This window comes from Scomber japonicus, chromosome 9 (genome assembly GCF_027409825.1).
Source record: "Scomber japonicus isolate fScoJap1 chromosome 9, fScoJap1.pri, whole genome shotgun sequence".
NCBI classification, from domain to species: domain Eukaryota; kingdom Metazoa; phylum Chordata; class Actinopteri; order Scombriformes; family Scombridae; genus Scomber; species Scomber japonicus.
This window is the reverse complement of record NC_070586.1, coordinates 23,797,677-23,820,085: the sequence shown is the minus strand read 5'-3', so window position 1 is coordinate 23,820,085 and position 22,409 is coordinate 23,797,677. Positions and strand designations below refer to the sequence as shown.

Genomic DNA, 22,409 nt, shown 5'->3' with positions numbered 1-22,409 from the left:
AAACATTACAAAGAAAATAGGACATGGGCAAAGTCAGCATAATGGTTAAAGATGATAGGAATGGCCATAACCTGAGGAGATCACTTCAAATTCCTCTGAATATCTGAGAGGAGAGGAGAGTAGAGGAGAGTAGAGGAGAGGAGAGGAGAGGAGAGGAGAGGAGAGGAGAGATCTGTTGCCTAACAGGCTATACTAAATATACTCACAGCATCACACTGTTCATTACCGCTAACTCTGCTCCATATGCCATCAATCACAGTTCAGCGATAAAACCATCAAGGTCCTTCTATTCCCACATGTTAAAAATTAAAACATTTCAGCTGAGGCTTGTGTTATGGAAGTCATTAAGCTGTTAACTAAATGGTGCCATGAAGGGTTGCCAGGTCTGGTAGGTTGGACGGGTCCAGCAGTAACTCTTGCAGGAAGTCTTTCTTCCTGGTATCTGGGCCTTGTCTGATACACCAATCTACACTTACGGTAACATCCTGGTCAGATTCCAGGTTTAATATTAGAGTGTGTGTGCCTGCGTTCATGCGTTCGTGCGTGCATGCGTGTCTGTGTGGCCTGTGCAGCCTGTGCAGTTGACTGTATGTCAAGTAGAACAAACGGGATTACACACAGCAGGCTTTGAGCTCTAAACCTCATTATTAACCAGCGATGAGGATAAAATACATTAACTCAGTGTCTGCAAGTCATATTTTCATGCCCCATAAAGCTATCCCAAGAGGTCATTCCCCTCGTTTCCATAAAGAAAAAGGGTAGGAATGTCACTGCATTATATATTTATAATTTTAAGTTTGCTGTGGATCCAACCTAAAAGAGATATCCAGTGTTTTACCGTTTATCAATCCATCAGTGTCTTTTTCCCCTTTGACATTTCTAGCACATTACTCTGGTGTAGGAGACACAATATCTCAGTTATTTTAGAAGCAAGAAAATCACTAATTCAGCTCTGCTGTTTCTCATTCTTTTGCATTTTAAAGCCTAGAGGCTTGTTCTTTGTCAACGATTGTGGTCTGCAAATACGTCAGCAAAATTATTTTACGGGACCTTTAGTCACCACTACTAGGCAGCTTTCATAAACAAAGACAGCAATAGACAAAAAGGACATGAAATGCTGAAGTCTCTGAGCTATTTCAGATAGCTCATTTTGTATACTGACATTTTTTTATGCCTCAAAAAGCAGTGAAATACTGGTGGATCACCGGAGCACAGATCATGTGTCCTATTAAGCTATCCTCCACCAGCAGACAGTCTCCTGGCCTCTGCACAGAAATAGAGAGGAATGCGAGCCTTTAGATTGGAGGCCTAAACTTTGTATCAAGCTCTGTGGCTCTCACGCTACCAGGATCATGTCTTAATCACGTTCAGTGTTTGGAGAGCTGTCATGTACTGAAACATAGCAGCACAGTGACAGCCCAGGGCAAACTGAGAGCTTAAATTGAACACACAGCAGAAACACAGCGAGGTCCCACTGGCACAACACATGGGAAGTTCTGTTTTCAAAACATTTTGTCCGACCTAAAATGCACTCACAGTCCTGGACAAGTCAACAGTGCAGCATGTGTTTTAATCCTCTATTATCAGCCACAAGAATGAGTGGTTGCTGACTTCCCTTCAACAGCTATGTTCCAACACTTCAGTGAATTCCTTTGTAAATTGCTCTGAACACTGATATGACACATGACATAATACCCATGTGGTCAAATGTTTTCATGTTGGAGTGAAGGCATGAACATTCAACAGACATGGCTGGTCAAAGTAAAGAACTCTGGTAATGTTGATACTTCATCCTTATATCTGAACCTTGATTTCCTTGTTTGCTGCACAAATTCCTTTTATGAATTGATGGTGAACTTCCTGCTTAGGCATGACTTTGCCATTTCAAAAGCAGACAGCAACATGAGCCCACATACAGGAAATCTCATCAAGCCACTGCCATCTACTCATCCACCTACCCGACAGTCTCTCTGCAGGGTCTTCATCAAGTTGTTGTATGTCTCTGCGTCAAAGTAAAGCCCTTCTTCGTGCATGTCCTGGAAGTCCAGATCTTTGTAGGTCGGACACGCCTTCTCCCTCTCTTTCCTGGACGCTCGTCTCTTGTAGGTGGATCCCTTCAGGTCGTATTTGTAATGCATTTTGACAGAGCGAGGCAGCACGTTGTTCATCACCACCAGTCGGATGTTGATGCCTCCTGACTGGATACAGTACAGTCCATAAAATTTGGGCAGCAGCGTGCGTGGATTCTGGTTCAGGTTCTGTGAAGTCAAAGACAGCGTGAGTCAGTCATTTAGATTAGGGTCAACTTTATTATCACTGTACACAATAAATGGCAGTACAGTGAAACACAGGTTAGAGAGTATATAGAGATGGATAAACAAATGTGGTGATATATAAATTTTTTTAAGTTGCCACCTCTCCAGATGCTGGAGATCACATAAAATGACTTTAAATATCTCACCATATAGTATCCAGGTAGCAACCTCTGAAGAAACTTGGCCTCTTTGTGCTGGACGGTTTTAATGATAAACTCGTCATCACTGGTTAGGTAGAAGAGAGATCCACTGGCGCCGGGGTTGGTCAGCTCGATCAGAGGCTCATTTACCAGGGAGTACTGAGGGAGGAGAAACGCAGACAAACAGAAAGGGTCTCACATGAAGCAGAGGTCACACTGGTAGGCCACACTTCGTACATTTCCGAACTTAAACAGACCTGAACACACAAATTACTTAAAGTTCATGGAAAATAAGATAAGATAAGATACCATACAACACCACAGACATCATTTGTTTAATTTTATTAAAATCTGCAGATATCTGAGCCCTGCTGCCAACAAGCAGACAATGCTGTATAATCTCCTTGGCTGAGGGTCACAGGAGCAATTACTGATTTGTACTTGTAAACGTGTAAAAAAAAATTAAAATCCCAAGCCTTCATCCATGTGTGTGTGAGAGCAGCAGACTGAGGAGCAGTGTTGGACGTTAATCAGTGACTTATGAGAGTAAAATGTTCAGAGGAGAGGAGAAACACTGGAGGCATCTGCTCTTCCTCTCCAGAGACTCTCTCACTGAAGACCGTCTGCAGTCACGTTGAGTTGCCAGCACAAACACATCAGCGGTTTACTGCATTTGCATTCAGGATACTGTGTGTGTGTGTGTGTGTGTGGGTGTGTGTGTGGGTGTGTGTGTGTGTGCGTGTGTGTGTGTGTGTATGTGTGTTCTCTCTCTTTTAGTTGGGCTGTGCTGTGTGGCCTTGGTGTGGATGAATTCATCATCACCTCAAGGACATCAATCATGAGTACATCCTCTTAGCTGCTGTGCCTTCTGCCATATTCAATCGACTGCCTTGGAGTTACATATTGTCTCCGTCTTTCTTCTTTCTTACGCAGTTTTTTGTCTTTTACTTGTGCAGAAACAAATTTTGCCATTCAAAAAAACTAGAATGCAGCGGGTGAGGTTTTAAAAGACTCGATGGCAGAAGAAAAAGAAGAAAACGGCATCATAACATGATAACACCCAAACAAGATTACACAAAATCTAATTTTTGTTCCAAGCAAGAGGCGTATGTGTAGGACAAGAAAGAATATGGCAACAAGGTGAAGTCTGGTGAGCAGCAAATTAAATTAATTACACAGGATGGCATGTAGAGCACATAAATAAAAGCAGTCTGCTATGACAGGGGTGTTTAAGCTGGCCTGGTGAAGAGTATTAAGACACAAACCCCAAAAAGGATGTGTACAAAAAGTCTCACACAGTAGTCGTCAGAATCTTAATAAGGGAAACACTCATTACCTCCAACATCTCCACCGCCCCAAAATTTTGTCATAACTTCATGCCCCAACCCTCTTTCCCCTGTACAGATGGTGTGTGGCATTACCCGACCCCCCTTCTTACAGCCATGTGACTCTTTGTAAAGTAGTTAGATTGGAAGCAAAAGCACTGTACCTCAAGACTGGATATGAATGTACACAGTAGCATATTCAATAAAGACTTAATAGGCAGACGTGGAGATGAAACAGGGCATGACCAACAAGATCTGAGCAAGGTTTCAGTCTTACCAGGTAGTCGTCTGGTTTGATGCCGAACAGATCCCTGAAGTAGCGAAAGGCCAGCGGGGCGTAGGTCTTGAAGCGAAAGTCAGGGTAGTGATGTGCTGGGGTCAAGTTACTTCCCTCACTGGGATGTGCCATGATACCGCAGTCCCAAGGAAACAAAAATATGCAACAGTACATTAGATACATTATTACAACACTAACTCACATGAAGGGCAACGAGGAGAATCTTTAACATTATATAAGTGAAACATATCAGTGTCGAATTTGAGCACAGATCCCAAACAGGCAGCACCCGGGGGAAAGTAACCTGCAAAGCCTCCTATTTGTGCCTGAGAATCTAGGCTATTGACTCTCAGTAAGTGTATCAGTGGGCCCTTGAAACATGTTCCACCCATGCATGAACAGGCCTCAGTAAAGTCATCTATGGGAACCCAGATTCATTAGTATTGTAATGACAAACTGGCCCATATAGAGTTTGCCGCCTGGAGACTGAAAACAGCTCTGATTACAACACCAAACAGTGTTACTACAACACATGAGCCTCGACTCCAAGAGGAAGAAAAGGAATAAAAAAAAACAACAAACACAAAATAACCCACATTTTTGTTGTCCTGTCTCCAACATGAAACCTGAAATTCTCAGACGGGCTTTAACAAAGGTCGACCCTGTTAAACCAACCTAACCTGAATCTCAGGGGAACGCGGTAACAAAGGAGTAACGTCTGATAAGGTTAGCCTGAGTCTGTTGTCAAGTCTTTTACAAAGTAAAACCATTGTTGGAATCAGTTTCTCTGACCCTAAATCTACAAGAAGTGGGTTAATGAAGGTTTTTGTTTTCCAGGGCACATCTAAATCTGGTTAATATTGTGAAAACTTGGATTTTCTGGGTAAGGAGGCTATTGTGTTGTTGTCGGTAAGGGGATACATGGAACAATGAGGCCCTGCTGTGTAACACTATACCTGTGATTACTCTACAATGTAATCTGACTCGCTCTGTTTAGTGTGGCAGGAACAATAATCTATCATCAATGAAATGAATGATGGTCCATGATAGTAACGCCTTGCATGGAAACCATTTAGTAAAACAGAGTACCTGGAAATGTTTCATTAAATCTAGTCAGTGAGCCATCTGTCTGTGTGTGTGTGTGTGTGCATATGTGTCTGCCTGTGTTTTCAAAGATGTGTGCTGGTTGTCAGAGATACATACACTGAGAAACAAAAAACTATGTGTGTGGGAGTCTCATCTGCGACAATCTACAGCCATCCAAAAATTAGACTGACAGGACAAAAACAACAGTGGAAAAACCTCCAGAGAAGCATGACAACAAGAGAGGGAAGAGAGGTAGAAGAGTGGTGAGAGGGTGGAAGGCAATAAAAGCATCTGAGAGCTATCTCCATCACTCAGCCGCTCTCTCAGGATACTCTTGCTGGGTGAAAAGAAAGATCGGGGTTTGTGTTTGTGTGCTATTACAAAACAGAACAGAGCACAAAGAAAGTAAAAGCGTCGAGGGAAATGGTTATGTCAGATGTAAGACATCCTTTTTTGTTTCCCGCTGATTATGTTTTGTTTGTTGTGTCTTGTGTAATTTTCTTTTTCCCTACGCAGACTTGATATTTGATTTCAGTTGGCCCTGAAGATAATAACAACAACTTCCATTTCATTTCACCATTATGTGAAAAGCCTCGACTCTGGATGCAGACTGAAGATGATGTAACGAGTTTGCTTCTAACTATTTGTATTTTGTACTCCAACATGCTCCAGCAGTTTTTTTAAGCACTTATCACTGGAGGGCCAACACCAAAACTAGTAGCAATAATGTAGCTGATGCTGAGGAACAGAGCAGTAAAAGGTCACTGTGCGTGCCAAGACCAGGTTTGCATAAACCATACTGAGTTTGCATATCCTGGTGCACCATCTCAAAGTTAAACCCTAAAATATTTCCTGGTAGGACTCTTTAATTCTCTTTCTGAGGCTTCAGTTTTAAAGACGGTCTGTGAATTATCCATATCTTTGTTGAAATATTTTAGAAGATTGTCAAGATATGGCATAAATAACACATGTCCAAGTAGAAGAGGAATATCACCAGTTCATTCATACGGAAAACACCAAACAATGTGATCCTCTTAAACCATTATCTGTGATGAAACATTGATTAATTGGAATTTCATACACAAGTCACACTTTCAAAGAATCCCTGGGTCCACTTTGGATTATATAAAATGTTTCTTTGCGCTGATGATGTAATTTTGAAGACAGCCTGAGATGAGTACAGCACACTGCACTGACATATGTTTTGCACTGTGGCATTAAGAGGCCCACAGTAAGCTGATTTTACACTTCTTGGCAGGATAATCCACTAGAATAGTTTTATTCCTGCATCATGACTTAGACTAGCAAAATTAAATTTGTTGATAAATGATGATGGAGGCATTTTGTGGCAGCAGTGTGGACTGGATGTCCAGCGTCTGTAGTTTCACTGAGCCTGAGCATGATTAATAATAAATTTAATGTTTTCAATACAAGACCCAGACATATAATATTTGAGTGGGCAGACAGGTAAATCTTGGTCTTATTGCCTTTCTATTCATTCGCCTTGCAGAGTCAGGAAACTGTCGCAGCCAAAGAGCACCCTGTTACCACCTACACATAATCTGTTTTTATGAAGCAGCTTTCTGATTCACTCGTTCTTTCAGACCAGCCTTGCTCTTATGCAAAAGTATGCCTGTTATATCGATGACGATGTGCAAATCAACGCTAAACAAAAAACACACACACACATTGAGAGAGCCCTGCAGGAAATGTATACATTATGAAAGATGTCTTGCTGTGTAGAAAAGCTGTGTGCGTAAGTGCGTGCAGGTTGACACTCCGCAGCACTGACCTTGGCAGAAAGACGCTCTCCACCACATAGAAGTCTTGCATAAGCACGTCTCTGTCAGGCTTGGAGGTGAGGTTGCCCACTGTGTAGCCAATACCAAGCTGAATAGCCCCCTTCAAGGCTGATGACGTGGTCTTGATGGGAAAACAGAAAACATCACATTATCCTGGCTGTTACAGAACACTGTTCCTGCTATCACCATTACATACATGCACATAAACAGGATTGCCAAAAAAAAAAAGAGGCAAACTTGAGTAATCCTGCTGTTAACGCTATTCTTTATTGGTCTTAACAGCAATTGTAAACTTTGATTTCATTTTGTTGTTTACCCATTTTAAAAGAATAATAGATTTTCATGGTACAATTTCATAGCATAATTTCTACACAAACACATCAAACCCAAAACAGGTCTTACAGGCTTGGGCACAAATTAAAGTGTACTCTTGGGTAGTCACTACAAAAAGACCTTTGACCAGTTTTTATTCCCAACCTGAACAGTGGTAGCCACTGTGGAAAGCCCTGTAACATTGGCATCTTAAAAAATGCTGTACTTTAGACGTCTTAAAGTGACGTCTAAAGTTGTTTTTTTGTTTTTTTTAAAGAAAGAAAGAAAAAAAGTGTGACCAGACCAGCACTTGACTGATCTCTGGCAGCCGGCCCTGGCAGGGGTCAGGACATTATGTACTAGAGAAGGACATTTATAAGGACTCATGTGACTCATGTGGCTCAGAAGTAAAGGCCTTTTTGGACTTGCTGGCTCTGAATAGCAGCAATCCAAAATAAATGTTATGAAAGCAGGTTCCCATTCGTCATAAAAGGGAAAATAAAACCAAACATAGTCCGGCTCTTGTGCAAATAGCCAAACATTTTACCTTCTTGTATGTTTTCTCTCTGCTGGTACTCCAAGGCCCTCCCATCCCATTTTCTGTTGTGGTTGACATCTGAAAATAAAATAAAGTAATGGAGCCAAATATTGGGATTGATTTCATGACATAGAACACCATTTTAATCATGAATATGGTGAGTGATATTTAGAGAAAGAAAATAGCATAGTTTACCTTGCTTAATGAAAAGCTGCGCCCAACAAACAGTGATCAGGGCAACATCTCTTGATTGTCAGGTGGAGTAATCATCAGGAGTTTGGGGTCTGCCAGGGGACCCTCTGCAAGAAAACAGATGCTCAAAGGGTTACTATAACACAGTAAAAAAAAACCAGGGCAAAAAAGCGCTCACAGCCTCTGCATTCAGATGTGACAAGATGAGGATGAGAGAGGACCATGTCCACCAGCAAAGATCCCTTAATTAATTGTGATACACTTATGTATGTTTTCAGTTTGAGGCCATTTTAATGCCATAATTCTGCTGTTAATCTCAGCCTGATGAGAGAGGCAATTTAATCTATTTCTTAAATCTCTCTGTTGAACTGGCCTGCAGCAAGAGATTTCCGCTTTGACAGTCAATCGTGACTCATGGAATCATATGTAATAACTATCCCGCCTCTTATTAGAAGAGAAGAGAGCTTTTGGAGAAATGACACAATCCAGCGTTTAACTTCAGCCCTTCACTTCAGCCCTTCACATTCACAGTGTGCAGATGTAAAGAGCACACTTGAAATCCTCCTCATAATCTCTGACTTCCCTGTTTACATTTTTTTCTCTATATTGCAGGTCATGAGTGTATGTTTGTGTGTGTGTGTATGTGTATGTGTGTATGTGTGTGTGTGTAAGTGTGTTGGATAAACAACACCTCATAAAGGAGCACAACTGCAGACTGAATGAGGTGTAGCCCTGGGGCTGAAAACGATCTGTTGGCGCTGCCCAGCTTACAGCACAAACATGTCCGTACTGATCCACAAAACATTAGTCTGTCCCGTTTCTTCATATGTTCTCAATGAATTTTACTGCAGAGCTCTCTTTCTCCTTCCTTCTCCCTCCCTCTTTTTTCTGGTATGCATTCCTCGTGTTTCAAACTGAGAAAATAAAGCAGAGTGACCTCAGTCAGTGAGACTGTGACGTCACTGTGCTTCAGTGTGTGTATGGGAAAAACAGGGGCACAGGCAGGGAGTGAGGAGCAGGGGTTTAATAGATACACCTGCAAAAATGTGTACTTTGTCTGACAAGCTCTGGCAAGTCTGCAGTCACAGCACCACCTGCATATAAATGCACCTTCCCTGCTCAGAGCCTTGACTATTACACAATGTCTTTCTGATTCATCAGCGCTCACTGCTACGTGTCCTCCCATCACCTGATCCATGTCCAGTAAACACATCACAATAACATGAGACTCTATCATGAAAATCATTAAGACAAAAGAGACTGCTTATATTTTAAAAGTCTTAAAATGAATTACAACCTTGAGACTATATTTAAATTCTGCAGGTGTATTACTTATCAATAAAAGCATCAAATATGTTACATCCATGTTTAAAAATAGTCTTCAAAAGGAGATTTGCATCCTTAGATGAAAACATGTAAACACACACACACACACACACACACACACACACACACACACACACACACACATACGGATATTAAAAGAATGTAGTAGACACTAAGCTCTTATCTCCAGACTGGGTCCTAATCTGTGCCGCAGCCTTTCTGTTGCTATAAACACAGAGGGGACACCAACAGATACATTTTGGCTGAAGCACTCCTCCCTACATTAAGTGGAAACTTGGTTTCAGTTTGAGTGTATTTGTCGTGTATATTATCTCTATCATCTTTATTCAGTCTTTTGTCTTCCTGTTACTAATGAGCAGAAACAATCACTCAAAACTCAATGACTCATCCAACAAAAAGATACTGACATGAAACTAAGACAAAGGTCGGTGTGAATTGTCATCACACAACAAAATCCTGCTATTAATCAGGAGTTGAGCCATTACAAATGAATCAGAAGATTTCATCACCACTGAGAGTTGAGGTGTTGATCCACCTGAGCCATAAAACTGGCTGTGTGCTCTGAACCTGAGGAATGTTAATAGGCCTACAGGCCTGTCTGGCTCTTTGCTCAGGCCTGGCCTGAGTGTTGGTGTTAAAAGGGATTGTTTGGAGCAGCTCTCTCTCTCTCTAATTCTCTCTCTCACCTGACCCCTCAACCCAGCCGGTGCTCCAACAGACCGTTTCCAGAACAATCCATGAAGAGGCCCGCAGCTGCAGTGAACAACAGCAGGTCTGTTGTTCACCTCTTGACAAAAGCGAGGCAGACAGATGGATGGACACATGGCTGAAAATGGATGGATGGATCATCCTAATCAGCCATGTCTTACCACTGTCATACACTCCGACTGAAAACACCACTGGCTTCAGAGCACATAACAAGGAAAAGTCAGAGCACTAGCACAAACACTCAGTAGACAGAAAGGTGTGTTTCACACTCTTCACAGTTATATTACTGAGTGTTACAAATATAAAACTGCATCTTTGTCCAATCAATGCATCTGGCAGACAGTGGCTCTGTGGTCTGGGTGAGAACCAAATGGGTAAACGATACAACCGATCAATAAAACCAAACTCTGAACTTGATTCTGACTTGAAATTGAATGAGTCAGAATAAGAATAATTTGCACTAATAACCATTTTATGGTACATAATACAAACTATTTGTGTGTGCGTGTCGAGGGGTTGTGTTGCAAGTTGTTTGTTTCTGTGCCTTTGTGAACGTTGAGCAAGGTCATACGGACGTCATACATCAATGCTCAAATCTAATGTGGTAAAACTGTGTAACACCATGTCTGCACTGTGTATACAAGAGGAACATTTCGATGGAATGAGGACATATACGCTGTGTTAATCACCATTTCATAGTTTGGATTTCATGCACAAAAACATACACAGAAAGAAGCAGACTACTGCAACGCAAAGTTGTTTTTTTGCAAACTCAAAACAGCTAATACTGAGTATCTGTAAAAACACAGACTTGGTCAATAATGTATTTTTTACCCTCTTTATCTTTCCAACCTGTGAGGCACTTTGTGACTACGGCTTTTAAAAAGGTTCTATATAAATAAACTTTACTTACAGAACTCCTCTCCGTCAGTCCCTCTGCTCCCAAACAACTCTCTTCCTGTTCGTCCACACGCCCTTGTCAGAAACTCTACCACCCTTCAAACAAACACACTTGCAGAGTGCAGATCAAACACTGGCTCTCATGCCATATCTCCTCCATGGTTTCAGGAGTATTGCCAATGCTGCCTCTCTGGAAGTCAAATAGGCAGTCTGTAGCCAAGCAGACCTGGCAAGGACAATATGTGGCTGAGAGCAGACATGGGCCGTCTGGTATGATAGAAATGCAGATCCAATGCATCTGAACTGTCAGGAAGTCTAAGTAGCTGTGGCAATATTCCCTAACAGATCCAACTGAGCCAGTTGTAATAATAATAATAATGGCAGGAATCAGACAGATTAATCAATTATCACCTGCCATGATACACACTGGTTTAGTAAGAATACATAATTAATGTTAATAAAAGTGGAACAGCAATGCCCACAGAAGAGCACAACCATATTTAAAACCATGTGATCAAGACATCAGGGCTAAGAGGTATCCCCCAGTTTCTATCTCCAGGAGGTATACAGGATATTTTTGCTCTGCTTTGCTTCAATCCCCAGATACTATTGGATTACTGCAGCAGATTGGAGACATAATGGAGAATCAATAGCAGACCAGCAATGCAGAAGGGCTGAGGACCAGACTGCTGGGCTTTCATGACCTTCACGGTCCCTGGCTGTGAGATGTTAGATAAGCACAGATATCTGGATTTGGGTGGATACAATCAAGAAGATGCACGCAGAGTCAGCTTAGCTTGGCCTGGAGCAGATCAGCTTCATCAACTTAACTGCACTGATCCTTGACTACGGCTCACAGAAACTCCTCCTTAGCAAAAATTAATTTGGGAAATTCTTCATAGTTGTTTGTATTTTTTTAAATCAATATTTTCAGCATCGCAAAAAAACTTAATAGGCTGCATGGTTAAACACACTGAAATGAAGTGTGCATACTAATGAAATGAAGTACCAACTTTCCCAACAGTGTTGTATGTGAGGCAGAAACTATCTTTCGGACGCCTTGTGTAAACTCTTGTCCACTGTTTGCTTTGTCATCTGATAACATACAACATACAACATACAACATAACAACCGTGTCAAAGAGTTTCTTGAAATGAAAATGAAAAATCGTGTTCTATTATGAATCGTGCAGCAAGCAATAAACATCTATCTTGTGTGGGCTCTCCTCCTCTAGCCAAGCTGAAATGATCAGTCCTATCAAAGGCAATAATAAAGAAATGATGTGTAGTCCTCCACGAGTTGCCTCTGGCTGTTGTGGGTACATCAAGAATGGCTTTTTCTCATCAACAAATAGTGAGAAAGGGCAGGCAGTGGATGTGGGAGTTAGAGAAGAGTCTGAGTTAAAAAGAAATATCTGCTCATCAGTCTCAAAGATGTTTGACCCAACAAACACACAAAGGGATAAAACAAAAAACAACATTCAATTCAGGAGTTCTGATCAGGCTTGATCCTTTCCAATAAGACGGCCTCACGGGAAGCGCACAAAGCAGAAAATGCACACTGTTTGAACATAGAAGTTTTGTGTCCCTGTAAACACAACCACACATCTTATACACAAACACAATCTCTGTTTTCTCTCCCTGGTGACACAGAGTGAAGCTATAAAACAACAGGCAGGTATTATTTAGGACTGAGATCTGTTTCAGATTTCTCTGTATCCTCTGCTTCAAAGAAGTGTCTTCCTGCAAACTATAAACTCCATTACTACACGTCTTTAGGCAAATAATAAATGGAGGAGCGATCATTTCTTAAAGTTATATGAGGACAAAACTGAAATCCTACTAGTTAGCCCAAAAACAAAAAGAGAAATGATGTTTAATAATCTGGGGAAATTAAATACCTGGATTAAATCTGAGGTCACAAATCTCAGTGTTATTTTAGATTCAGGTCTAAACTTCAGGTTCCACATTAACAAGGTGGCAAAAGCATACTTTTCCCCACCTTATAAACATAGTTAAAGTGTAACCATTTATAAATCAAAAAGATGCTGAAAAAACAGATTCACGTATTTATTTTAAGCCAGCTCAATTACTGTAAGACACATTTTACTGGCCTACAACAACACTGAAGAAAACTCTGCAGCTTGTCTCTTAACCACAGTACATTAGTCCAGTTTTAGCTGCTCTGCACTGGCTTCCTGTAACATTTAGAATTGACTTTAAGGTCCTCCTCCATATGATCAAGCCACATAGCTTATTCCCTTGTATATTATTTACCCTCAAGAACACTGCAATTATCTGCTGCTGGTTTATCCAGACAGGCAGCATTGGCAATACTCCTATTAACAGTCGAAAGAAAATGGGGGATGCAGCCTTTGTCAATTATGCCCCAAAGGTATGGAACACATTTTCTTTAGATATCAGAGGAGCCAGCTCCCTAAATACTTTTAAGACCAAGGTAGAAACTTATCTCTTCACTTTGGCATTTATCTAGCAGTGACTTTTCTGATACAGCCCTGAAATTCTTTTTGCATTCTGCTTCAAATGTTGTATTTTATTTTATTTCCTCAAACCGACAAACACTGACCAACTAACCAAAAGAGAAAGTGTCGCTGAAGAAACAGTGATGCTGGAAAAAGAAGTATGACACCGCTGCACTGAGAGCAAGTACTATCCCCCAATGCATCACATAGCACAGAGCAGAGCGTACAACATGTACTCAGCACTGTATCCCCATAAATCTGTATACTTTTTTAGTGGGCTCCATAGTGTACCACTAGCCATGCTATCTATAAATAAAGCAAACAAAGAGAGAGAAAAGGTAGGAGAGAAAGAGGGACAACACCTACAGGGCACTTTGACCTTTTAGATGAGCTAGACAGAGGGCAGGGATGAAAAAGACAGAGAGGGAAGACAGTGGGAGTGAGAGATGAAGAAAATAAAAGGTGATCATTTTCAATATTTAGTTGGTTGCTTTCATTGTGATTTCTGCAGCAACAACACACAAGACCAAAGCAAGGCAATTATCCCCTGCAGAACAGCAGGGAACATATTCAACTCCGTAATAATGCAAACAGTATGACAATTGCATAATCACACAATATTGAGCAACTGACTGAATGTTTTTGATCATGTAAGGTAAAGAAAACACAAGAAACCCAGGGAGAGGACTCGGCCTGTGTATTTGTAATTCACAGAGCGTCTCTCTGTAGTTGCACTCTGCATGGGAAGCAGTGAGGAGGAGGAGGTCACCCTCTGTGTCCAGAGAGTCACATGATTTAACAGAGGCAAGGAAGGGGGGTGAGACAAACATAGAGAAGAATATAAGGAGAGAAAACAGAGACAATGTTCTCTAAAACAGAGTACCAGGGAGAGGCTGCTGCCCTGATGGACTGATAAACCACAGAACGACACTCAGGGATGAGAAAGACTTATACAGCAGGTTTATTATATTCAAACATCAGTGGTGTCTACGCAAGTTAGCTCCAGCTCCCAACGTCACATGGAAAACATGATCATATGACACAAAGAGAACTAGAGAGCCTTGCCCATCCGAGCTTAGCTTAGCTTTACTCAGCCCTGCCCCAGAGTCCAAGGTCCTCTTGAAGCCGGAAGGGTGACTCTATGCTTATGATTTCTTGTCTTTGCCTTTTATTGTTCTCAAAAGTGGTCAATCATGGGGGTAAGAGGGGATTAGATCACCCTGATTTTATTGATCGCAAGTCAGAAGTTGCTAGAAAAAGAAAAAGAGGAGGAATTTCATTGTTTGTCAACTTTCCGCATTCTTGAACTCTCTTCTCTCACTTGTCTTCACCCACCCGTCTATGCCTAACTATCCACGCATTCATTTTTCCCTAAATGTGCCTCTGTATGCTTCATCATTACCATGGCAGGAAAGTAGAAGTTGGGACTTGGGGGAGAATGGGGGGGGGGGCTCAGCAGGGCCATGACAACAACAACAAGAAGCAACAACAACAAACATCACAACCTCTGAATAATCTAAATTCCTGCGAGGCTGCCAACCTATTGCTCTGCCAACAACCCTCCAAGCAACCAATCGGTATTCGGAGGAGCATAATTATGAGCCAATCAGCACTGCAGGCCTCCTTTGGGAGATTGTGTTTGCACCCTCCCAGAAGCTGGTGCTGCTGGCCAGGGAAAGAACGACCTCCTCTATGGAGGTCATTAAGATCAAAGCGATAGTACTGGGAAACTCTACTTACAAATTCAGCTGCAAATAAAAGGACATTTTAACAAACTCTGACATTGGTATTTGTTGACAGTCTTCCCAAGATTAACATATCTCTGTGCCAGTGGTTCCCAAACTTTCATAAGAAATGTTTTCTCATGGAAGCCCTCCTTGATATTTGAAAACATAACATAAAATACAATTAAAGTGGCCGTCCCCTAAATTTAACACAGCGGGGTCACATTCCTGAATTTAAGAAGTTAGTGAGGCAGAAAACTGACTTTGACTGACAAATATGTGTCGGGTCACATCATCAGGAGTTACATAAGGTGCTGTGAATGTGGATTGCTGTGTCAGTTTGCATAATTAACTTCCACTTGTTCCACTTGACTGAGTGCTTTACTTGACAGAAAAAAGTATCCAGCATTACATTGCCACCAAAACTTGTTTAAGGTGAGGATTGTAGTAGGAAGTTGTGGCCTATCAAGAAAAAACTGAGTTTAAAATGATTTCTATACTATATACTGGACTATTTAAAGGATGAATTCATCATGTTTTGCTACATCTACAAGTTTTCTGAGCCTATTTTTAAACTGCTGTCTATGTACACAAAATTTCAATTTTACAAATATGTGAACTGACGATTACTTCAGTAGTACCTCATAGTACCTGTACAACAAATGACTGAATCATAGGGTGAAGAGAGTGACAACTGCCGTACAATCTCCGTTTGCTGTGAATGTGGAAAATAATGACGGGGGACTCCAACTTTCATTTTTCTCGGGTTTTATGTCCTCTGGGATGAACATTGATCACACCGATAATAAAAGACGAGTTGATTATGAGGTTGTAACTGACTGAGTCCCAGTGGCTATCAGTAGTATGTGGTATGTGCTGACATGAGTGCAGTCAGGCCAATGAATGAGCACAATAAAACAGATAACAGAGAGAGAACAGCCCACGTTGTTGTGCTTAGGTAGATGTGCAACACAAGTTAACAGAGGTGTGGAGACTAAACCTCGTCAGATCAATATACAATATGGGTCATACTGCACACTGAACTACCCACTGACCTGTCTGGGTTTTATGCAACAATACTTTTCAGCAGTGCTCTGATTTATATTGTCAGGTGTGGTGCATCTGATTTTAGTAGTCTATTGAATCTAGTAGTCTATTGATGAATTAGTGACAATTATAAAAGAGATTAATAATTGTATTTATATACCGAAACACCAAACACAGTTAAAGCTTCACAAATGTAAGAGGTTGGTTACTTTTCATATCCTTAATGTTAATGGATGTATGGTTACCAGTATACTTTGAGGTCTGGCTACTTCTGATGACACTTTACATACTTGGTATTCACAAAGACAGTGTAAGATTAACCAGTTTAAAAAGTAATCATTAGTAGTAAGTCCTTAAGGCCTGGTACTAACCTGGAGACTTAGTAGGAAAACACACCATACAACACTCATTAATCCTGGATCCTGGAGAATGCTAACACTACCACCATCAAGCAACGCTGTACTGTACACCATTCCATAAGTGTTACATATTTAATTACTGGAAAATTATATGCAGAATGTCTTTCCAATAAAGTCAAGTCATCTCATTTTATGGCCCAAAATCCCAAACTAACCTGAACAACACACAACAACCTCATTTATTAGAGCCATAACTCAAATAAATCTTTCCCAAGAAACTTCCCAGACTCACAATAATGGCTGCCACATTTTGTTTCAATCTATATGGAAACAACCTACAAATAATCCCTAACCTCCCATGAAATGCTCTTTTCAATTAAAATTACTGTAAGCTGCTGATGAAAGAAGCCGGTTGCTACGACTGAACTGAGACGAGAAACAAGAAAAAGTTGACAAGGTGCTGATTAACCTGAGATGAAAACAGACACACTAGTAATGCTTTCAGCTCATATTTGGCACATTAGCGCATCAACCCAGAATATAACACTGTAGACAACGTGAGCAAGAGAGGATCCCCTGACAGAAGTGTGGGTGTAGTATTAAGAGAGGTCACACAAATCACACACAAACATTGCGAGTGGCTGGGCTTCATTATCACAACACAGTGAGGTATTTTTTAATCAGAACATCTTAAATGTAACCAGATCCAACATGGAGCCACACCCCTGCATACAGGACACATCAGTCGGCTGGACCATTATCAGGAATGAGAGAGAGAGAGAGCTGAGAACTGTTCGGGGCACTGACTTATGTGACTGTCTTTAATGAGCCTCATATGCCTGTTATTTTGGTCCTATCACTACTGGGATCCCATGGTACAGTACGAGCACAGTACACAGAATGCTCTTTGACCCAAAATCACAAGACTGCACTAAAAAAACCCTTCAGCTGCTATATTTCTTGCTACCTCTTCACAGGAAGCTCACACAGCAGACTAAATATGCACAGCTCAGGAAAAAAAAGATACACTAATGTTGGTTTGAAAAGGTGGCTCTGGCTTTGAATCAGTGTTATTGATTAACGCTTACAGTTACAGCCACTTTCACAATTTAATTGCTAATTTAGGAGAACACTCACCACCACCGTAAAAGCCCGAGAAGAGGAAAGAGCTGAGTGTCACAGAATAAACATGATTTGTGATGACAAGGTTTTGGCTCTGCAGTGGTGTGGCACTTGTGGCTGCTGCTACTCAGATGGAAAATATTACATAATGCGTGGACGCTGTTCACTCTGACAAGCAACATATCAGCACAAGGGGCAGCAGGCAGCACGGCACAGGAGCTCAGGTGTTATTCTCAAAGACAGAGTGGGGAATTTGCATGAGCCATTTTCCCTTTCAAACATCCCCTGTGGCATGCTGACCAACCTGGACCAAACTGGGCCGATGCCACTGCCTCTCAGTCAAATCAGGAAGAAACAGGAAGTTCATGAAGGAAACCACGGGCTCATATTCCTGTAACAAATTGTCCTTGTCCTAAAAGTCAGATTTGCATGATTATTCACTTTATCCAATCATCAGTACACACAGACTGGTGTGGTAAAATTACAATGCCAGTACCAATATCAGTATCCTTAAAGTGATACCAATATATAAAATGCCACCACTCCCCCCATCCAAAAAAATCTTAAAGTAATGCATTTGAAAGTGCTCAAATTATTGAAATATTAACTAAATAACTGTACAAAACTGTACAATTAAAGCGACTCTTACCTTTCTTGCATTTCACACAGCACTTTGAAAAAACTTGAACAGCAGCAACTCCTCCTCCCTCCTATGCCCCACCCCCACACTCCCTTCCCCCCTCCACGAACGCGCACTACAATAGTTTCTGATATGCTTGTCTTTTTCCCCCGTGGGAGCGGCTGCAGGTGGAAGTCGTGGCCCGCTTTTGTCGGTCATTGTCAGTCGCTACTGTCTGTTTACGTCTATCTCCGTGGATCCACAACAGACTCTCTTCCGGGTGGGGGTGCGTCCGCGATTACGTATTGCGGAAGGGGAAAACAGGCAGGTCGCTCGGCCAATCATATCATTCGGACCGAATGATATGATTGGTCAGAGTTTTCACAGAACTATATGAGAATGGAATAATGATGAGTTTCTGTGCCTGGTGGATCTCTCTAACGTTTTAGAGTGCCATTACCTTATTAATAGCATTTTAACCTAAACAAAAAAAGTGTAAAAATGTAACAACGGTAAGGGTAGCCTTAAGTATTATCACCATAGACTGTATGGGCTTCACCTGCTGCAGGGGTGAGCCAATCACATGTTGCATTGAACAGAAGGTATTGCGTACCGAAACCCAGCCCTAACTGGTGTCTGTATTTGTTTATAATTCAGGGAATAATCACAAGTTATATTAACATATGTTGCTTCACAAGCCATTCAGAGACATAGGACGATAACATGACATGGGTCACAGGGCAATATCAGACCCAGGACATAGCAGACATAATGCACTCCTAAGCCATCTGAACCTCCAGGATACCCTGTGACCAGATGTTTCAGGTGAGATGGTCAAGAGTTTGGCTGGGCTGAAGAAAAAGCAAATAAAAGTCACATCAGCAAATTATCAGTTTGTATAAATTAAAAAATAAACTGGAAATGTTTCTCATTCAAGTTGCTCAAGATCTTTCACTCTCACCACAGAGAGGGAAATACATTTCCATAAAAGCTTGTCATCTATTTTGTTGATAAAAACAAACCGAAACACAATTTTGTCCATTAAAATAATTTGTATTTAGTCAGTGCATGCCACTAAATGAGTGCAGATGATTCAGTGGACACTCGTGTTTTTCAGCTCACTGGGCAGATCTCTGTTTTCAAGCATAACGTAAAAAGATAACCAGTTATCTCCTTTTCTCTTTGGTCTGGAGAAGCTATTTCACAGTCACAGCCCAGTAAATCTTTCAGTGGGATCGTGAGAAGCCTGGCTGCCAGCTACCAAGAGGAGAAATGTCGCACTTCACTGTAAAGAGCAGTGATAGATACTGAGGCTCAGGCCAGTAAATGAAAGGCTGGCCCAGTGATAGAGATATGGAATACAGAAAACCTGTCACCTGATCTACAGCAAATGTTATGCCAAAGGGATTTAGCTGATGTATAACTACAAACACGCAGTAAAGTTTCTTAGCAACTTGGTATACAAAAGGCTGAAGTGAGTCAGCCTTTGCCAGGTGCTAAGAAACATCAGGGGATCTGAACTGTACATTTATTCTACTTTGACAAAGGCCACATTTCCATTACTATCATGTTTTGAATGAGTGATTTTCTTCATCTGACAGAAAATGTTTTACTCAACCCTAAACATGCTTGCCTCATTTTCCATCGAACTGGACAGACTTCCAGTTTCTCATGAAATATGCAACACAAAGGTTCAGACATGTAAACAAAAAACGAAAATTAAAAGACTTCATTAAAAAATAATCAGCAAACAACAAACACTGGCGGTTTCAGCAGCTACACATAAAGAACAAACGGGTTGTACAACTTTACCCCAACAACAACAACACTGACTAGAGCTTCATTTACATTCAAGAATATCCATATTAGATATAATTCTCCCCACAAAGACACACATACACAATCAGCTCACCCCACCAACACTTCAATTTCATCATTTAAATGATTGCAAAGAAAGAAAGAAAGAAAGAACTAACCATATGCCTCTAATCTCATCCTGTCTTCTCTATCAGAGCCTCTCAGACTTTTTCACGTCAAAGACCCCTAAAACTGACACAAATTAGACCACAGACCCCCAGCTAGTAAGACTTTGAGATGTTTTACTACACAAAGTGTATGAAACCCATGACCAAAATATTCATACATTCGGTCACTGTGTTACTTGTGGTTGCAATTGTAATGAAAATAAAGTAAAGTTAAAAATAAAATAAAAACCTCAAGGACCCCTGGGGACCCCACTTTGAGAACCACTGCTATCCAATAATACAAAACACATGCTGGGGGGTGAGGGGCAGCAGCCTTTTGGGGGTTCTCCAGCCAACATGGAGAGGACAGGTGATCACAAACTGAACAGCTGGGTAAAACACTTTCAGCTCACACCTGCAGTTTTTCACCTGTCGCGACAACACCCGGGAAGTCACAATTACACGAATCGTAGACTAATGTATGTAAGGTAAAAAGTCTACGTGTCATTTCAGTTCAATCTGTTTATTTTATTAACATATCCGCGTTTCGTACCACGTATCAAACTCACAGTAACCTTACCAGCCAGTCTCGTCCTCTTCTAAGCAGTCCTGTAGAAATAATTGTTCCTCTTGAGTAGCTGCTGCAGTCCTCACAGAAAGCTCTTTCCTCAAGCAGTTGATCCCCGGGCAGCAGACGGATAAATAAATGCAGTAAAGAAAGACGTTGTATTCCCACCCGCAGACTGACTGCGTATTACCGGACACACACTCCTCCGTTGACAACAGCAAGATGCCCTGTGTGTCTCTGCGTCCCTGCCCTGCTCTTCACATACAACCATGTCATTCAGTAAAAAACACTGGAAATAACAGCGGCTCAAACATGCCCTCTGCAGGTCTGAGCCAGAGTGGACTAAATATGACTATTTCCCATCACTTTTTAAAAAAAATGTATATCTCAAAAATGTAGTTTTTGCAAAAATCCCAATCTTCAGAAACAAATATATGCTATAATGTAAATTGGTGTTTTTGTTTTTTTTTACCTGACTGCATGATGTGACTTTTGGGATAATATACATGAACTTGTGGTGGAGAAAAACCTATATGTAGAGCAAAAAAAAAGGCAGCATGTTTCACACTGGCATAATTAACATAGACTTTTTCTCATTGTCTGGGTTCACAGCACAGACCCTACTGCTGAATGAATACAAATAAAAATTTCTCCCTTTTATCCTTACTTTATTAAACAATCAATCCATACAAAAGTATTGGAAGGGTGGGGGTGGGGGTTAATTTTATGTTTTAAGTTTCTCAAATTACATGTTTTTCTGTTTTATGTAAAGCACATTGAGTTGCCATTGTGTATGAAATGCGCTATACAAATAAAACTGCCTTGCCTTGCCTTGCCTTACCCCAGGCCTGCATACTTTATGACAAAAACAGAGAATACTGGCCATAATACGGAAGCTTATTGCATTCATTCAATAAAAAAAAATACAGATCCTGTTTTTCTGAGTATTTTTTTCTGTTTTTCTGAGTAATTTTTTTTAAATCAGTTTTTCTGAGTAATTTTTTTTGGATCAGTTTTTCTGAGTAATTATTTCTGTTTTTCTGAGTAATTTTTGGTCCTGGATAAACATCGCTACATCCAGGAGGTCTGAGTGGGCTTTCCTTCTGAACAACCGCAAAGTCCTCAGGTGCCTGCGCAAAGTTGACAAACTAATAGTAATACCATCTATATGACTTAGCGACAGGACAATCTCCCAGTGTCTTAAACCCAGATCAAAGTAGAACTTGATTAAAGTAAACAAGCAGGTCATGTCTGCTGCCATTAAATCGACCTCTCAATTAAAGGAGTGAATGTGTCCAATGTTTTGAATGCCAAGGGGAAAAAATTACTCAGAAAAACAGGGGGGAAAAAAATTACTCAGAAAAACAAGGGGAAAAAAATACTCAGAAAAACAGGGGGGAAAAAATTACTCAGAAAAACAGGGGGGAAAAAATTACTCAGAAAAACAAGGGGAAAAAATTACTCAGAAAAACAAGGGGAAAAAATGACTCAGAAAAACAGGAAAAAAATTACTCAAAAAACTGATCCAAAAAAAAATTACTCAGAAAAACAGGAAAAAATTACTCAGAAAAACTCATCCCTC

At 40.9% G+C, this 22,409-nt stretch overlaps 1 protein-coding gene across 1 annotated transcript in view; it reads right to left on the bottom strand.

Moving 5' to 3' along the window:
* pip5k1bb (phosphatidylinositol-4-phosphate 5-kinase, type I, beta b) overlaps window positions 1-20,937 on the bottom strand; it is a 31,410-nt gene extending 10,473 nt beyond the window's left edge. The window contains exons 1-7 of the mRNA XM_053324998.1: window positions 20,840-20,937; window positions 7,991-8,092; window positions 7,805-7,873; window positions 6,936-7,066; window positions 4,058-4,175; window positions 2,462-2,614; window positions 1,959-2,258 (exon numbers count right to left, since the gene is read on the bottom strand). Of these exons, the coding sequence (XP_053180973.1) occupies window positions 1,959-2,258; window positions 2,462-2,614; window positions 4,058-4,175; window positions 6,936-7,066; window positions 7,805-7,873 (771 nt within the window). The 5' untranslated portion in view covers window positions 7,991-8,092; window positions 20,840-20,937. The remainder of the gene's footprint in view (window positions 1-1,958; window positions 2,259-2,461; window positions 2,615-4,057; window positions 4,176-6,935; window positions 7,067-7,804; window positions 7,874-7,990; window positions 8,093-20,839) is intronic.
* Window positions 20,938-22,409: the final 1,472 nt, after the last annotated feature.